Source organism: Saccopteryx leptura, chromosome 1, assembly GCF_036850995.1.
Source record: "Saccopteryx leptura isolate mSacLep1 chromosome 1, mSacLep1_pri_phased_curated, whole genome shotgun sequence".
NCBI classification, from domain to species: Eukaryota; Metazoa; Chordata; class Mammalia; order Chiroptera; family Emballonuridae; genus Saccopteryx; species Saccopteryx leptura.
In genome coordinates this window covers 285316988-285336304 of record NC_089503.1, presented here as the reverse complement: position 1 = coordinate 285336304, position 19317 = coordinate 285316988, and the positions used below count along the sequence as shown (strand labels likewise).

Here is a 19317-nt window from a genome sequence, read left to right as displayed (position 1 = left end):
ATCTAACGTAACTCTGGGAGCATTTCAACGCTCTGAGGCATCAGAGTGATTGAGAATACCAGGCAAAGGAGTAGCCATCCATTCACGCATCTGTTTATAACATGTTTTCTGAACTCTGTGTGATGCCTGGGGGATTCAGCAGTGACCAACCAGATGCCGTCCTAGCTCTCAAGGAACTTAGACTTATGCAAATTTGAAGGTCAGTTCATAAGTAACAGAGACTTCACAGTTAGGAAGAGATTCAGGCAAAAAGTTCCATTTCCCTAAAGAGATAGAAAACAAAAGAGAATATTAGATTAGTTCGCTAGAGCATGAAGATTAGACTTCAGTCATAGTCTCAAGAACACCAACTTTTAATAGAGAACCCTTAAAATTTTGAAGACAGTCGGGATTGCAAGTACTATATATTAATTGTATTTCTAGGGAGGGGTCTGTGATCCACTTATATTCTGAAAGCCAGTTGTTGGAAGGGGAGAGCAGCAACTAAAGCAGGGGTCGGGAAACTTTTTGGCTGAGAGAGCCATTAATGCCACATATTTTAAAATGTAATTCCATGAGAGCCATACAACGACCCCCGTGTACATTATGCATTATCCAATAAAAATTTGATGTTGTCCCGGAGGACAGGTGTGATTGGCTCCAGCCACCCGCAACCATGAACATGAGCGGTAGGAAATGAATGGATTGTAATACATGAGAATGTTTTATATTTTTAACGTTATTATTATTTTTTATTAAAGATTTGTCTGTGAGCCAGATGCAGCCATCAAAAGAGCCACATCTGACTCACAAGCCATAGATTCCTGACCCCTGAACTAAAGGGACCTGTACCCAACACTTGGACCCTGGGTTCCAGGGAAATGAGCTGGACTGGGCTTTTCAGAAGTAGAATGTTGGGGTCTGTATGTGGGAAGATGAAGATGGCAGGAATGGGAGTGGAAACAGGAAAGAGCAGTGTCATGACAGGAGCAGCCTGGCAGTGTTATTCTAGTGAGCTTCTGACAATTCTATTTTGGGGTTTTAAACATGATGTGTGAGATAATTTAGTATTTTAGGGGCAAGTGTTCATGAAAGAAGAGTTTTCTATTGAACTTGTGTTCCTGTATTTTCTGTACTGTTCCACTTAGGCCCATGTTTGGATTGACGTTCAGGTTGTTCCTCATGTGCCTTGAGCTTGCTGATAGACTGAGGTTTCCAAACAACAACAGCAACCCTCTGCACTCCATGGATTAGCAGTTGTAAACTCAGTTTCACACGTGTCAGCCCCTAGACTCTATTGAAATTAAGACACTTCTCTTTTGGTATAATGGTTTTCCATTCCATCTTCTTTGCTTTACACAGTTCCACTTTGTTCACTAAGGTATAATGAGCTGGAGGGCTTTTACCAGATTTGTATCTATACCCTGTGTGGTCAGCTCCTTCCAATTATTTTCTACATGATGTGTCTCTAATCCTCAGGAGGGTGTAATTCAGAGAGCACGAGCTTTACTTTCCTCCTGATGGTCATAGTGATATAGTGCTTCCTGTGGCTCAGAAGTCTGCCTCTTGAAGGTTTCTTTTAACTTATTACCTTATCGGTGATAATGGATTTTATCCCATATCTTGTTTCTTTGGCATCGCAAACTACTCCCTAAAAATGTAATTAACTTTCACTTTCCTCAGTCCTGACTGTGTCTTAAAGAATTTGTAGTTTTGCCTTCTACTAAAAATTGGTGATCTTTTCCCTTCACCCAGGTATTGCCTCTCTGAGAAGTGAGGTGAAGTTTGGGTTCACTGTCCATTGCTGTTCCTTTAGGGGTGGGAAGGGTGAGCTCTCTTTTCATGGATGGTGGTGAGGACAGGAATAAGCCATGCTACAGCCATTCTTTCTCCTAGGCCCTATGAATATGTGAAGTCAAATCCATTTCACCAATTTAAAGAAAAACTTTCATCATCCTTGACAAATTAATATTTTACTCATAAAAATAATATTGGTCTTATTCTATAAAATTCATAATTCTGGCTTTATGTTAACAGAATTTTCACTTTTCCCTTGCCCTGAGACATACTACAATTTTTTTTTACACCTACCAACAATGAAAGGTGCAAACAGATCCACAATTTCTCTAATTGTTACTCTATTTTATTTTTCATTGACCAGAGGGGAAAATGTTTCAGTCTGTTTTACCCCAAATGTAATAACTCTTCAAATAACACATATTATTACATCAGTCTCATTTAATCCCATTTTTTTCACTGTTGCTTGGAATAATCTCTGATCTGTTATGGCCAACTCTCCCCCTCTCTCAGTTTTCTAATATTCAAAGATGATGTTCTGTTTCTTCAAGTTTTCCCTTTCCACACTCAACATTCTGACTCAGCTGTTCCTCAGACTCTCTATCATCCTGGCTGTCTTCCTTATTCTGAATTCCAGTAAGTCAATGACCCTTGCGAAGTACAGCACAAGACACCACACACGTGTCTAATCAAGGAGACTGAGCGAGGCTTCTTTTGTTCTGAATGCTTTCCTTCCACTGACATAAAGGAAGGTAAAGCAGATTTGGGGGGGGGCAATTATATCATTTTTTTGAGTTACTGAATTCATACCTATTAGAAATCATCAGTCATTCCCACATAAATTTCTATTATTAAGTCAGATATCACCAGTCCTATGCACCTGTCCATTTGAATTAGATTTGGCAAGCTCAATTTTAGGACCTTACTTTTATGCATACTTATCCTCTTTATTTTAACCTGTCAATGACTTCATAAATCCTACTTATGATTAAATCTTATGAATTTGAAGTTCGGATCAAACCAATACTTAAGTAACAGTTTGCGAGTGTAATCTTTGTGAGCGTGGAAGCCCTATCTTTTGTCCACTGCTTGCCAAATATTATGCTATGCATCTTCTCATTTATTTTTACTTAATCCTCCCAATAATTTGTGAGTGTCTATAATAGTCTTTTTTTTTAACTGACGAGCACATTGATAGCACTGGGGAACAATTGTTTGTTGCACCCACAAAAACACCTGTTCTTACCTAATTCCAGTGTGCTGATCTCAAATCTGACATTAGTTTTTCTCTGTAAGCTACAGTTCTTTTGCAATTCAAGATTTTAGGTTTTCATCTTATTGTAAAATTTTCAACATTTAGTTTAACATAATGAAGTAGAATGTCTTCTTGGGCATCATCTTTGTGAAAATATAATAATTTATATAATGCAGTAAATACACTAATACACTAAAAGATATGATTGCATCAGAATTTGTATACAATTTTGAAATAGAACATATTAAAACACTTACTTTAATCATAAAATTTGTGCAGAACTTATTTAAATTCTATTCAGGCAAAAATTTGCATTTGTAGCTCTTTTGTTTGTGTACTTGTTCAGGACAATTTCGTTTGATGCTCCAGCAGTAGTCTGCTCATCACTAATAGATCCAAGATTTTTGGGAAACTTATCAAGGTGACTGTTCAGGAAGTGAATCTTAATGCTCATGTTACATCCAATGTCGCAGAAAGCCAACAGCATCTTTTGAACCAGAAGTTCATAGTTTTCTGTTTTGTTGCCAAGGAAGTTCTTTGTAACTGCCACAAAAGACTGCCATGCTGCTTCCTCCTCCTTATTCATCTTCCTTGCAAATTCTTTGTCACATATGAGGGTTCAAATTTGAGGTCCATTGAATACACCTGCTTTTATCTTCTCAAAAGACAAGGCAGGAAAATCAGAAATAATATGTTGAAAGCCTTCACTTTCTCTATTTAAAGCCTGAACAAACTGCTTCATTAAGCCAAGTTTGATGTGAAGTGGGGGAAAAATGATCCTGTCTGAATTAACTACAGGTTCCTTCACAATATTTTGCATCCCTACTTCCAGAGCTTCATGTTTCGGCCACTCCTTCTGTGTTCATTTTTTCTCCCGAGCTCGGCTGTCCTACAAACACGGAAAGTAAGGATACTTCGTGAAACCTTTCTGTTGTCCTAGCAGGAAATTTACCATTTTAAGATCCACACAAATGGTCCAGTTATGCTCTTCATACTTTAGAAAGTCGAGGACAATTTTTATGTCATTATAATCTCGCAGATGAGTTGAATAACCAGTTCAAACCGCTGCATAAACATTACCGTTGTGTAGGAGAACACTTTTCAGTCTCTGTTTAGAGCTGTCAAGAAATAGCCACCATTCTGTTGGACTGTAAGTTGTAACACCTAGCTGGCTGAGAAGACTACTGATATCATAACAGTAAGCAAAGTGTTTGTCTTCGGAAAAAAAGTCCACAAAAATTTGTTCACACTTCCTGAAATGGGATATTTTAGCTGTCCAGTGAAGTACATTCTTTTCTTGAAGCCTGAAGTCTAATAACTCAGCTACTTTCTTTGATAGCCCCAAATCTCTTACTAAGTCATTCTATTTGGGTTGGCTAAACTGCTGAAGGGTTAATGACCGCTTGGCATCAGAAGAAGATCCTTCAGATTCTACAGCCATTTCCTCATGGATCTTATCAAAATACACTTGATCACCATGTTCACTTTCTTCATCCTTAGAAGAAATAAAACCATTGAGAACTGGAACCGGGAGTGTCTCAGAGTGTGGGATAGGTCATATTGCTGAAGGAATATTAGGATATGCAATCATATGCCATTTTTTCCTGCCGATGCAGGATGTATGGATCAGACAGAAATAACAGTCACTGCTGTGGTCCTTAGGTTCACGCCAAACCATGGGAATATCAAAAGACATTCCTTTGCGTTTCCCTTTTGTCCAGTCATGAAGCATTTCCTCACAATTATGACACACAAATGAGGAGCCCAATTCTTGTCTTGATCACCAATGGGAACTTGAAAATAGGCAATATATGCACATGTTACAAATGATGAAATATTGCACCTTTGATGTTGAAGTGTGTAACAGCCACATATATAAGGTCTACCGGAAAGTTCTGTCGTTTTTGGAATAAAACAAAATACAAATTTTTCTTACCGTCAATAAACTTTATTAATTTCCACACCAATATTATCATCCAAATATGGTCCAAAATGGTTTGCTGAGCGGAATTACGCCTTTCTGCGATCTCCGATGTTGTCAGAAAAGGATCTTGCTCCAACATGGTCTTAACAACATCATCATTGATCAAAGATGGTCGCCCATTACGTGGCTTATCAGAAAGGTCGAAATCACCTGTTTCAAATTTTTTGAACCATCTTCTGCATGTCCTAACAGAAACTGTACCTTCACCAAACACTTTCAATAGATTTCTACATGCTTCTGTAGCATTTCTTTTTTGTTGAAATTTGTAAAAATTACAGTGGCGTAAATGAACTTTATCAGTAGCCATGGGTACACTATTGCTTCACACATAAGACTAATGTGAATCAGCTTTGTTTTAGTTAATTTGCTACATCAATATGTATACATTAAGTGATAAAAATAGAGAGGCACACATGCGCCAAATAAACGTGCTTACGTGTCGAAACTTGTTGTGATAGAAATGGACAGAACTTTCCGGTAGACCTTATATAACAGAAGGTGTCAGGACTATTCTTATATTTACGCCTACTGGAAGAAGCCATGATTCAATCTCAAAATAAGAGGGTGTTTTTATCAGATAATAATTTTTTACATTTAAAAACAACTACAATTATGTAAAAGTGATGTTTGTAAAACATTAATTGCCTTGTGGTTATGTTCAATCCAAGAGTTGTTGCCCTTTAACTCCAATTTAAAAACCAATACATGCCATTAACTATAACAAAAAGAAATGAAAATTGTATAAAAACTAGAGCATGCACCAAAAAACAGATTTCAGATTTGGAATCAGTGATGCAGAAATATATAGAAACAGTTCTAAAACCTCATGCAACAGAAAATGAAAAAAAAAAAATTGTTCCCCAGTGTAATGTGTCTTGTCCAACACTGCTCAGTTAGTACAAAGCAAACAGAAGATTTAAATCAGATCTTTGACATCCAGTCAATCAACCATTGCACTAAACTGAACTATATTGGAAAGTTGAAGGTGATGCTTTAAACAAGAGGTAGTCAACTTTTTATACCTACCACCCACTTTTGTATCTCTGTTAGTAGTAAAATTTTCTAACCGCCCACCGGTTCCACAGTAATAGTGATTTATAAAGTAGGGAAGTAACTTTACTTTATAAAATTTATAAAGCAGAGTTATAGCAAGTTAAAGCATATAATAATAATTACTTACTAAGTACTTTATGTCAGATTTTCGCTAAGTTTGGCAGAATAAATCTTTATAAAACAACTTACTGTAGTTAAATCTATCTTTTTATTTATACTTTGGTTGCTCCACTACTGCCCACCATGAAAGCTGAAATGCCCACTATTGGGCCGTAGGGACCAGGTTGACTAATATTGCTCTAAACCAATAAAACTACCTCTTTAAATTAATTGAATACTTCCTATACTCTGTATATAAACATATAAGTACTATATGTGTTTAATCCCCCTAACCATCATTTTGGTAATAGTATTATCATTAATCACAATTTCCTGATGAACTTTGTTTTAAAGTAACTGAAGTCACTTTCCACATTCTTTCCTATTTTTATATCTCTTGTTCTCCAGATCTCCTGTTGGGCTGATGGGAGTGAAGCGACATTTGATCCTTTTGTCCTCACTTTCCTGACTGACTTGGGTTTATGACCCCTGCACTTGCATCTACTGTCCTGAATGGTTGCACAGCCTTATGTTTTCCTTATCTAGAAGATTTTTGTATGTTTGATTTTTGTCCTTATGAAACAATAGTATTCAGTGGCTCCTTACTGACCCAGTGTATTTCTCTGAACTTGACATGGTTTGTCAAGTTCACAAATCCTGATCTGTAGGATTTGTGATTCTCTGATCTAGTCTAGATGAATTCTAGGTGCAGTTTTAATATCTCTTGGCCAGCCTTATAGTCTTAAGAAGTTCTCAATAGTATTATCTTTCAAATCCCTACATGATCAAAAAACACAGTGTTTTAGAGACAAGCAGATGTGGGCTTCCATTCTGGTTCTATTCTTTCTAGTCTAACAACACTAAGCATATATTATTCACCTTTTCTGAGTCTCAGTTTACTCTTTTGGAAAATGAGTTAATACCATCCATCTCAGATAGTCATTATTATGACTGAGATAATACTTTTTGTAAAATGTTTAGGACAGTGTCTATTACACAAAGAGTGTTCAGGGAATGATAATTACTTGCTTTAGTTTTTATTACTAAGATTATTATTGTTTAGAAGGAAGTTGGTTAGACCAAATTGATACCTTTACTGTTCTCAGCACTATAGACTAATCATCAGATCACACAATCAAAATCATCTATATGCACTATAGTTTCCTATCAAACGGATTTCACTTTTTCTATATCTGTGTTTTCAATCAGTTGACTGCTTAGCAAAGACTTATGGGTGGAAGAAAAGAGATTTAAGTATCAGATGAGAGTATCAGATGAGGGTCCTTTAGGTTCCTTTTTTTTTTTAGGTGAGAAGTGGGGAGATAGTGAAGCAGACTCTCACATGCACCCCAACCAGGATCCACCTGGTGACCCCATCTGGGGCAAGGCTCCAGTACCAAGCTATTTTTAGTCCCCAAGGCTGTTGTGCTCACTGGAGCTATCCTCAATACCCGGTGCCATGCTCAAACGGATTGAGCCACTCGCAGCAGGAGGGGAAGTGGGAGAAAAGGGGGAGGTGGAGGGGGAGAGAAGCAGAAGATCGTTTCTCCTGTGTTCCCTGACCGGGAATTGAACCCAGGTTGTCCATATCCCAGGTGCCGTTCTATCCACTGAGCAACTGGACAAGGCCTAGGATTTTTTTTCTTTTCTTTTTCTTTTTTTTTTTTTTTTTACAGGAACAGAGAGACAGAGAGAGGGATAGATAGGGACAGACAGACAGGAACGGAGAGAGATGAGAAGCATCAATCATCAGTTTTTCGTTGTGGCACCTTAGTTGTTCATTGATTGCTTTCTCATATGTGACTTGACCCCTGGCCTTCAGCAGATGAAGTAACCCCTTGCTCAAGCCAGCGACCTTGGGTCCAAGCTGGTGAGCTTTTTTTTTTTTTGCTCAAGCCAGATGAGCCCATGCTCAAGCTGGCGACCTTGGGGTTTCGAACCTGGGTCCTTCCGCATCCCAGTTCGACGCTCTATCCACTCTGCCACCGCCTGGTCAGGCGGATTTTTTTAAATGTTAAATTATGTAACTTTTAAGTTGCAACTGCTCAACATTTTATTATTGTTTACATTTCATTTTTAAAGCAGTTATGAATGTAAGAATTATTATTTTTTTCTTATAGAAGAAAATATCTGTATATTTTGCAAATAGGTGTTTTGTAATTTCAATGTATATTTATTATGTTTAATTGTAAAAATGTTCATTGACGAACACCTCATTATTGTTCAAATGTAGAGTGTAATAACAATATTTAACTGAGATATAGCATAGGTATTCTGGACCTAGTATACAGTTTCATTGCTTAATTTACTGTATTTTTTTCCCTTAATTTGAAAAATGCGTCTTTAAATATTGTTTCAGGCTGAAAGATCTTAGGTAAAACACTAATTGCTGTCAAGGAAAACATAATTTTCCGGCCAGTTTAATATAACCACACAGTCTTACATTCATGTAAATTGTGTACAAAAACAGAACTGTACTGTAATATTGAGAAGGAAAGTTTTGGTCAAGCTGGTACCTCTGGATTTTGACTGCAGTTGCATAAACATTGACATTTTGTGATTAATCACCAGGAAAACAGTTATACCAAAAGTTCAGGGTTAGCGTCGTTCCCTTATTGGCCTAGTGGAACAGCTTAGTATGATTCCCGTAATGATTTGAATCATGAGATTGTGGAGCCAGCTGGGCCAGAAGAAGTAGGCAACTAAGCACGTGACTACTTGAACTTCTCTACTTGCTCACTTGTGCCTGATCTTTCTTAAATTACATAGGGGCTAAGCTGGCAAGCTATACCTGGGGATAAATCTGAAAAGGCAGTTATCTGTGGAAAAGATGATACGCTGACCTTTATGTATCAAGGCACACAAAACTTCCTGCAGATTTTTTCATTGGGGAAGGTTTTGAATTGGGGTATGGGTTGAAAACTGTGATACAGGGACACTCTCCTAGAAGGAAGGAGTGGTGGTGGAAGGAAAAGAAAAAAAAAGGGAAATGAGAAAATTAGAGAAAAACAAAACTACTTTAGGATTTTCCCTTGTCTTGGTTCTTTATATGATGAAGAATCTTTTATTTTCAAATTTAGGTTAGAAGTATTAAATTATAGAAAAATACAGAGGTACATAAATTCATATATACTTTACATTTCTGTGTATAACATATAGGAAGTTCCTACATTAAAGATTAATGTTAAAAAATTTTTTTTAAATGACTTACGATTAGGCCCTGGCCAGTTGGCTCAGTGGTAGAGTGTTGGTCGGGCATGTGGAAGTCCCGGGTTCGATTTCTGGTCAAGGAGAAGTGACCATCTGATTCTCCACCCCTTCACCTCTCCTTCTCTCTCTCTCTCCTCTCTCTCTCTCTCTCTCTCTCTCTCTCTCTCTTTTCACCTTCCACAGCCATGGCTCAATTGGTTTGAGCGCATTGGTCCTGGGCACTGAGGATGGTTCTGTGAACACTGCCTCAGGAGCTAAAAATAGCTCCATTACAAGCATGGCTCCAGATGGGCAGAGCATCAGCCCAGATGGGGGTTGCCAGGTAGATCCTCGTCAGGGCACGTGCGGGAGTCTGTCTTTCTGTCTCCCCTCGTCTCACTTGGCAAAAAAGAAAAAAAAGTGACTTGTTATCTGGTAACAAGTGGTTGAGTAGTGTATATTTTTGCAAGTTCTATATATAAAAGTATGTAATAGTGTAGATAAAAATATCTAACTTGAGGTAAGAATTCTATTTATGTATGATTTCCCCTTCATATATTAAATATGACTTAGCAGTTCAAAAATTCTCATTTTCCAATTTAATTCCCATAATAATCCACCAGGTAGGTAGAACAGATATGATTAACTTTGTTTTCAAGGTGAGGAAATGTGGGTCAGATAAGCTAAGTGACTGTTATGAAACATATAACTAGTATGTGTTAAGACTAGGTATAAGACCCAAATCATTTACACTATATCACGTGAACCATAGCAAAATAAAATGTGTAATATGTGTTTATATTAGTTTAATTATATTTGAGGTTATGAGACATAAACTGTATAGAGAGTAATATAAGTTCTTTTCCTCCTTCCTTGTGAAACTTAATCGTTACTTGTATTTGACCACATTTAATTCACAACCCAGGGCTATGGTTAGTTATAATGAGACCTAAAGAATGATATCAGTTATCCAAAAAGTAAAAGGCAAGATACAAATACTGTCAATTTAAATATATATTATCTGCATATATTAATGAAGAGTCAAGATTTGGGCCTAAAATGTTAAATAGTTACTTAGTTTTATTTCTGTGACCATTCACCAATCTAACAGATCGATTATAATCAGATCCTTATTCGCCTATCCTGGCTTGCTCATCTGTTTGTCCTGCAAGACTTTGTTTAGTCTGTTTTTTCCATTCTATACCATTTAATCCTCTCCCCATTCTGAATAAAATGCAGGCTAACTACTGGTTTTAAGATTTAAGTATTGGCTTCATATATCTCCCCTCTTTCAGCATAGATAACAATCAGAGACTATTAAGGTTTGAAGTTTCATCTGTTCTGACAATCCATTCCAGGGTTCTCTTTTCTTTGTCTCTGTCAAGTAGTGGTGTCCACATGCTTAAAACATTCTGTGATGAGTTCACTCCACAGTCGTTTTCAGACTTGAACTTGTCTGTTAGATTTTGCATTCATTGAAACAAAATTTTCTTCCTGTGGTTTTTTTACCCTTTGTTCATAATATTACGCTTAGAATAACATGTAAGTCTTTTTGCTTATTCTCATGTTGTACCTTTGCATGCTGGTACATCCTGGCTCCAAACCAAACCAAACTGCCTCTTTTTCTCTTTCTTTCTTTCTTCCTTTTCTTTCTTTCTCTCTCTCTCTTTCTTTCTTTGTTTTAAAAGATTTTATTTATTGATTTTAGAGAGAGGAGAAAGAAAGAGAGAAAGACAAGAGGAGCAGGAAGCATCAACTGGGAGTAATTGCTTCTTATATGTGCCTTGACCAAGCCAGCTCAGAGTTTTGAACCTGTGACTTTAGCATTCCAGGCTGATGCTTCATTCACTGCACCACCAACGGTCAGGCCAAACTGCTCATTCTTTAACCATTGGTTATATAGCTTTGTTTTAAGTCCTTTTCCTTCTCATGTTTATTCTTCTCTAGACAGAGTGCCCCTGATCACCAGAACCCATGTATGAGCTGAAAAACAGAGCTATAAAATGAGCTAAGATGAAGACACATTCTGATTTAAGAGACACACCCAGCTGAGCTTTCTCCAGGGGAGAGGTGCGTCGTGTGAGATTATGGCATGAGCAGAGACCAAACAAAGGAGAAGGATACTCTTCTAATTTTGGTTAGAATGACTGGGACACAAGAGACATGGAGAAGGATCTTGAAAATGAGCCTCAGTGAAGCTTAGCGAGGTACAGGTGGGGTGACACTGACTTACAGTTGATGCTGTCTCAGGAAGAAACAAACTTTCCAACCCACCCCTCCCGAAAGTACATGCCCAGTAACACATCAGTCAGTGCAGAGTTGTAGAAACAAAGCCGGCTGTCGGCACCAAGTGCGGAATATCTGGAAGCCTTCACTTTAGTCCATCCACCTATCTCTTTACCTGTTTTACATTTCATTTAGTATGTGAAGCCAGAAAAAAGGCATTTTGTCAATTCCCATTTAAAGCCCAGATTTATGTGTACCATGCTTAGCAGAGCCAGGAGATCTTCTCTGGTAGATAAACTATCCTGTGAAATGGTTTCTCACAAAAGATCTAGGAAACTAGCGGCTTACAAATACGGATACTACAAAAACTCTGTAGTATATAAACATAAGGTGAGTTTTGAAGAGTCAATACCTAAATATCTAGTTAATCTTGTCGAGATCTTATTTAACCTCTGCAAGTTGTATCCATTTGTTTCTAATACGAAAGAAATAAATCATGTCATTGTTTAAAATGGTAAGAGATGTGTTCACGACGCAGGCACAGACTTGAATTACGGCTTTGAAGCTAACTGCAACATTTGTAAACCCAGTTCAGCTTGTGAAAAACCATGGACATATTTTGGTTTGGCTTGGGGCCTTCTTTTCATCTTCTAGGTCACTGAGTGCAAGGGGGAAAAAAAAACATTGTAAATATTTTTGAAGCACAGGTCTATTTTTCCCTCTTGCGGAACTAAAATTGAATTATTGGACTTGGTCTAGGGGATGTAGTTTGTTCCAAGACATCAGACTGGCTCTCTTTCACTTAAAAATGCCTTTTAAACTGATTTCAAACACATGACTATGATTCTGAAGTCTTATCAGAAAGTGAATGGTGATTCCTAAGGGATGTTGCATTCTCAAAGCATTTTCTAGCGTTAGGGTTGGGTCTTCTCTCCTCTATGCTGTTGAAGGTCTGGTCAGTTTGCAAACATTTTCCATCCTTAGTTTTGCTTTTGTAAAAAAACTCTGGTACTTCTTACCTATAGTGGATAAGGGGGTTTTTAGGTATTGAAAATTGGATTTCAGTGTTGGTTCTGCTTTTATCTTAATCATGACATTAACCTAACTAACGTTTAGTTTTCACACCACTTGATTACGAATGATAATGCTTGCTTCACCTACAACCCATACATCCTGTTAGCACAAGTGGAAATAATATAAGCATGTGAAAGCATTCACAACCAATCTATTTAGAAAGATGGAAAATTAATACTATACATCCAGAGCTCCTAGGGCAGAAATAAGAGCAGAGCTTCTGTGGAGAAGACCTTGGATTGGGTTTGCATTGAGCTGGGTCAGAGGAGGATTATCGGCACTGAGCTTGCTTCTCCTCTTTCTCTCAGTGCACACTCACACACTCACACACACACACACACACACACACACACACACACACACACACACACACACGCATGAGTGCAAATATAATCTCTGTTCCGGGTCTGCATCTACAGCTGACATTCTAGAGGTTAGGACTAGCATGTGTTTTCTTCAAACCAATCTTGACTTCTTATAGATCCTGGGAACATGGAGGAGGCTCCAGGAGCTGGGGTTCCTGATAAGCTTCAGGCTCCTCCTCATGTAAGGAATCTCTCTGGGACAAGGTTGGTCTGGGCCTTTTCTCCTTACACTTGGCTCACAGCTTGAGAAACCTGCCTCAATGCTCAGCTGGCAGAGAAGAACTTCTTTCCTTGTCAGACTAAGTTGCTACTTTATAATGTGATTTGAGAAGTACTCTGGGAGCCATGCCCCAAACATCTTGTTCAGGAGCTTATCTTACTTCCTTTAAGGTCACTATTTGAGACTAATTGTATTTATGTCAACATAGTCCTCTCCAAATTCTATTTTTAAAGTGCAGACATTTAAAAATGGAAAGACAAAGGCAAACTTGTTTCCACCGGTAGTGGGGAAGGAGTAGATAGAAAAAGAGAAACCGGAAGGGAAAAGTGTGGATGCTTAGACAGTATTCTCCTTCTTGGTCATAGAGTTCTTCTGTCTCAGACGGCCCTGGTCTCAGGACTTTCTGTGCCAAAGCACATTTTAGTACCTGCCTAATGTGGACGCAACTCTGGAGTGGGGAGGAATGAGTAAGGCTGGGCCTGGGAAATCCTCTAAATAGCACTTCACCCAGGAGAGTTCATCTGATTCATTGTAAATTTTTAATGAGGTCTGTCTGCCTTCTAGCCTCTTGGCTTGGTGAGCTGGGTTATGCTGGATTACATATTAGTTCATCATTAGGTAGCACCTGATAACTTAGTTAGGCATTTGGAATAATAAGGGAGCAAAGCAAGCAGCGTCAAGTTAGCGACCACAGATAACACCTGTAATAAACTTATCGGCTCCCTAAATGTTCATTGGGCTCCCTGATATAGCAGGCTAGGCTAGTGGGGAGCACGCGCCACAGCAGGTGACGCAATCAGCTTTGAGGTGAATTTAAACACCAAGCACTTCTTTCTAGGGCTGCCTTCCTAGCCCTTTCCTCACTCTGCCCCTCTTGGCTCTTTCCTCCTGCTCAATCTGTTCCTAATCCTTTTTTGGTCTACATATTTTATTCAGAGGCATAGATAAAGACATTCTCATCAAATTTTCAGATGAGTCAAATATCCAAGAAAGAGCTAAATAAAATAAATGACAAAATTATCTAAGCTATTGAATTCAACAAGATGACATTTTAAAAGGGATACAATATACTTTGCATTTAGATGACAAAATGTTCTCACAAGGACAGGATGGGGGACGATGTGACTTGTTGGCAGGTTTTGTTAAAAACACCTGGAAGTTTTACTAGGTCAGGAAAAGCAACCATGAGAAGAAACAAATGCTGGCTTAGACTCCGCATAGACGCAGTAAGTCTTAGGTTGTGAGCAGGCACGATTAGTAGTACTCTGAGACCATAGACAATATTGTGCTTTATGCTGAGTCTTTTAGGACCAATGCTGACGAATGAGAATGTATTTAGAAAATGCTGTATGGGGGAGGGTGATGTAAACAAGACAGTGAAGTACAAAACCCTGGACTCTCCTTATCCTCATGAACACAGTAATTTAGCAACAATTTACAAATAGATTTCCTTTGTAAGGAATCCAGAAACAAATTAAAATGCTCTTTTCATATCTATGCAAAAAATAAACCAATGACACATGTTTCATTTGTCATTATTTAAGATAACACAGCTATTTAATTTACTTTTTTTTAATATTTGAAATTTTATTCTGGTAAGCGCACTTAACATAAGATATACCCTCTTAAAAATTTTGTTTAAGTGTATAATACTGAGAGTTGTGAGCTCCTGGATACTACACCCTTCTCAGACCATGGCTGATACACCAGACCACCATGCTCATGAGAGGTTATGTTTTTGCTTGCTAAGAAAGAGAGAGTGAGAAAGAGAGAGAGAGACACTTGGGAGTGTGAAGGTGTCTGAGCAGCATATCCAACGTGGAAGCTTTAAAAGAAGAGAAATGAGGCAAAAAAATATACCAATTCTGTGCTTTTCTAAATATAAGAATTAAGGCCAAATGTTGAAATTCATTCAACATATAAAAAATCTTGTAATAATTAGTTATCCAAATGAACTGGGATATCATGTGACATAAAGAACTTCTTAACACGGGAGGTTAAATGCAAACTGAATGACCATCTGCTACTGTGTGGTAATACTTTATAGTGTAGAATAGGTACATGATAAATATTTATCAAATGTTAAATATATGGCAACTTCATTAAATGTTGCTTCTATGAACTGTGGTATTAAGCAATAATGGCTTCATTCTACCAAATGTAAAAGCTAACCTTTTAAAATATGAGTCTCCTTCAATGACACTAAGCCATAAAATTTATTTCAGGGAAAAAAAATAACACTTTAAAGCTTCCATTACCTGGGTGGGCTCATATGATTTCAAAAGCATTTTATTTTAACTTAAGATTTTGGAAGCAAAAATTTAGAAAATCCTAAAACAAGAGAGATATATACAATGCATGTTTACAATCAGAAAGCAGCAAAAAATTAAAGGTGTCTAATCTTTAACAACCATTTTGAATTTCTGACCCTTGTTATTTTGTTACATTGATATTTGAATTAAAACTGAGGGATGTTGGTTACTTAATAATTAATACTCACAAAATATGTTTTTTAAAAATGAAATTTTTTGTCCATGTGCTTCTTCTAAATTTTGCAGTTCTAGAAACCTTTTCTTGAATACTGTACTATTTTATAGACATGTATTTACCAATTTAGTAAACATTTATCTCCCCTTTCTTAGCTCTATGATTCTTCTTTGGAATCCTCTCACGTCTGAGGTCCAGTTCACTCCTAGAATTAAGTCATAGCACTTACAATTTGATTTTCTTAGAATACTTTTATAATACAAAATTATTATCCTTCCGGGACCCTTCCAAGACTATTTGTAAGAAAGAAAATTCTCTCTAAGAATGTTTGAAAACATGTATCCAAATGTATGCAGATTATTCTCCTATTTTATTACAAGTTTGTGGTCAAAAGCGGTGGTTATTATCCTTAAATGAAACAGATAGAAACAAATTTTATATATTGCTCTCTCCAAAGTAAAAGAGTTTGAGTGTTTCTAGGCAAACACCATATAAATCTCCTGTATTAACTGAGAAAAGAGCATACTTCTTGAACAGTATTTTTCAAAGCTTAACCTCATGTTTTAACAACCCCAGATGACTTGTATTCCTGGCTTTCTTTGTTGGTTAGTTTTTCAATGCCTGAATTCAGAGAAATGAAACATGGAAAAAAACCCCAACAGGTCACGCAGTTCATTTCTCTAAAGAAATGAACAGATGAATCTCATAATGTAGTTTCTAGCATTGACTTATTTAAGAATAGTTCGAGGTTTTATTTCTAAATGAGAAAAATTGGGACCAATTTCAGTCCTAGGATGAATTTAGAGGCCACTAAGGGGTTCCCATATCCTACTTTCCTACCTCTGCTGTGTGTGTGTGTGTGTGTGTGTGTACATATACTCATAAACTGAGCAATTAAGCCAGGGCGCATTCTGGCTTTTTAACATTGTGCTGGCAGGGGAAAGGAAAATAAGAAAGAAGCAATCACAAGACTAAAAAATACTGGTGTCGGAAAATGAAGCTAGGCTTTATACCTCCTGTGTTGACCAGTTTTTGATGGAGGCTGTTTCTGGAAAGGAGTTGGAAGTCCTGAGAAAATTTGGTGGCTATAGTTCACATGACAAAATACTGAAGAGGAGAGAGCTATAAAGAAAAGAATCTCTGTATATCTGTGGAGGTACATTATAACCAGTGTGGTCAGAAACAATGATAAAGAGAAAAACCTTGGAAGCTACCACAGATAAAAAACACAGTACATGTAGAGGACTAAAAAATTACAACAGATTTTATAATAAAAACAATGTAAACTAGAAGACAGTAAAATTACATTTTAAAAGAATTAAAAGGAAAAATCTGGCAACGTATAATTCTGTATACATCTTTTTCACAATATGGTGGAGTAGTAGATGGACACTGTACTTCCTTCCTTCCATACCACATTAAAATTACAACTAAATTATAGAACAATCAAGCTATAGATTGGCTGAACAGTTCTATAACTAAGGATATAAAGAAGAAGCCATGTCAAGACTGGTAGGAAGAAACTCAAAATGAGCTGGCCCCACACCCACACTTAGTGGTTGAGAATTGGAGGGATATTTCAGCCACAGAGGTCTCCCTGGAGGAGTGAGGAGTCTCAGTCCCATGCCAGGCTCCCCAGCCCAGAACACCAGTGCTGGAAAGAGGAGACCACATAACATTTGGCTGTACAAAATCAGTGGGAATTTTGTCTGTCTGGGTGAGACAGAAGGTTGCTGGAAACCCGGGGTCCTCTTAAAGGACTCATGCATAAACTCGCACTTGCAGGTACTCACCTTGAGCTCCAGTGGAGAGACAGTGGCTCAGAGGGTGCCACAGACATACAGGGAGAAACTGTGTTGTATGGCTTCAGGACGAGAGCTAGAAGGGTGGCTGACACTGTCCCCGTGTTGAGCTTTCCTCCTGCACGGCTAACAGGCACCATCTTTCTTATGTTGAACCCTCCCCTGCATGTCCAGATATGAATCTTCAGTAACCTCATGAACTCCACTCATTTCACTCTGATGACTCTCTGAGATCCTGCCCTACCCAACTCATTCTCAGACTATTGCTCTTTTGGCAGCAGCAAGCCTGGGCCTGCATTGCAGTCTTTCTTAAAAAATTCTCAAGGAATTTTAGATGCTAGAGACAAACATGGAGAAACTGAGTTGTGCCGTTTCAGGACAAAGGCCATAGGGATGGCTGCCATTGTCCTGTGTTCAGCCCTTCCTGAATCTGCATTAGCCTGGTGAACTCTACTACCTTCACCCTGATGACTTCCTGAGACCCCAACCCATTGCAAAGGTTTGCAGTCACCAGGTGGGTGTTAGCTGGCTTCAGTATACCCTGAGACCTTTGCTAAATAGCCTGTTTAGCACTGATACCATATCTGAATCTGTATTAAATTGATGAATACCACTCACCCCATCCTGATGACTCCCTGAGACCCTGCTTCACCCAGTTTGTGTACTACCTGAGGCTCTTTTAGTGGTTGAGCTTTACAGGAAACCAGCAGGTGGTGACAAATCTTGGGGTGCCTTGGGCCTTTTGGTGACCTGCCCTACGCTTGGTACTAGAGGCAGCCAGCCTCAGTTTGCAGCTTGGCCTCTGTCGTGTGCATTTATGCCCAGCACAGGCAGCTACTAACCCCTGATTGCTCTGTGGCTCCTAACATGTAGCTCCAGGTTGGTCACAGGCAGTGTCTGACATTAATCTTCACTAGATCTCATTATAAGAGGTCCCAGAATCAAAACACCTAGTGGTGGGCTTCAGAGCACAGCAGAACACTACCTGATTAACTCCACAAATGGTAACCTAAAAAGTAGTCTTGGAAGGTACCAGACCCCAGTGGGGTGAATTCCACTCCATGGGGTCAGCTCTTGTGCAGCAGCTGGTATGCTGTGGTCATGGCCAGTCCTCACAGTCAGTCAGCCTGGGGAATCAGTCCCACCCTCTGATGTGTCAAAAGCAATTTAGGCTCAACCTCAATAGAAAGGCACACACAACCTACACACAGGGCACTCCAGGAGCACCTGGCTCAAGCAATTAGGAAGACTTTGCCACTGGGCTTCACAGAATACCTACTACATAAGGCCACCCTACCAAAACTGAGAGACATGGCAGATCTATGTAATACAGGGAAACAAACACAGAGAAGAAGTCAAAATAGGGACACAAAGAAACATGTCCCAAATGAAAGAATAACAGACATCTCCAGAAAAATAACTAAATGAAATGAAGGTAAGTGATCTACCAGATAGAGAGTTCAAAATACTGGTTATAAGAATGATCAAGGAATTAAGTGAGAACTTTAATGAAGAGATAGTAAACATAAAAAAAGGACATAGCAACCATAAAAAAGAATCTATTAGAAATGAAGACTACAACTGAAATAAAGAATACACTGGAAAGAATCAACAGCAGAGTAGTTGAAGCAGAAGACTGAATCAGTGATTTAAATGACAAAGTAGAAGAAAAGACCAACTCAACAAAAAAAGAAAAAAAATTAAAAAAATAAAGATAGTTTAAGATATGTCTGGGACAAAACCAAGCATACCAACATTTGCACAATAAGGTTACCAGAAGGAGAAGA

General features: G+C 38.2%; 1 protein-coding gene across 1 annotated transcript in view; it reads right to left on the bottom strand.

Annotated features, from left to right (window-relative positions):
* ART4 (ADP-ribosyltransferase 4 (inactive) (Dombrock blood group)) overlaps window positions 1-17685 on the bottom strand; it is a 42395-nt gene extending 24710 nt beyond the window's left edge. Inside the window, exon 1 of the mRNA XM_066361135.1 lies at window positions 17522-17685. Within this exon, the coding sequence (XP_066217232.1) occupies window positions 17522-17670 (149 nt within the window). The 5' untranslated portion in view covers window positions 17671-17685. The remainder of the gene's footprint in view (window positions 1-17521) is intronic.
* Between the last annotated feature and the right edge of the window lie 1632 nt (window positions 17686-19317).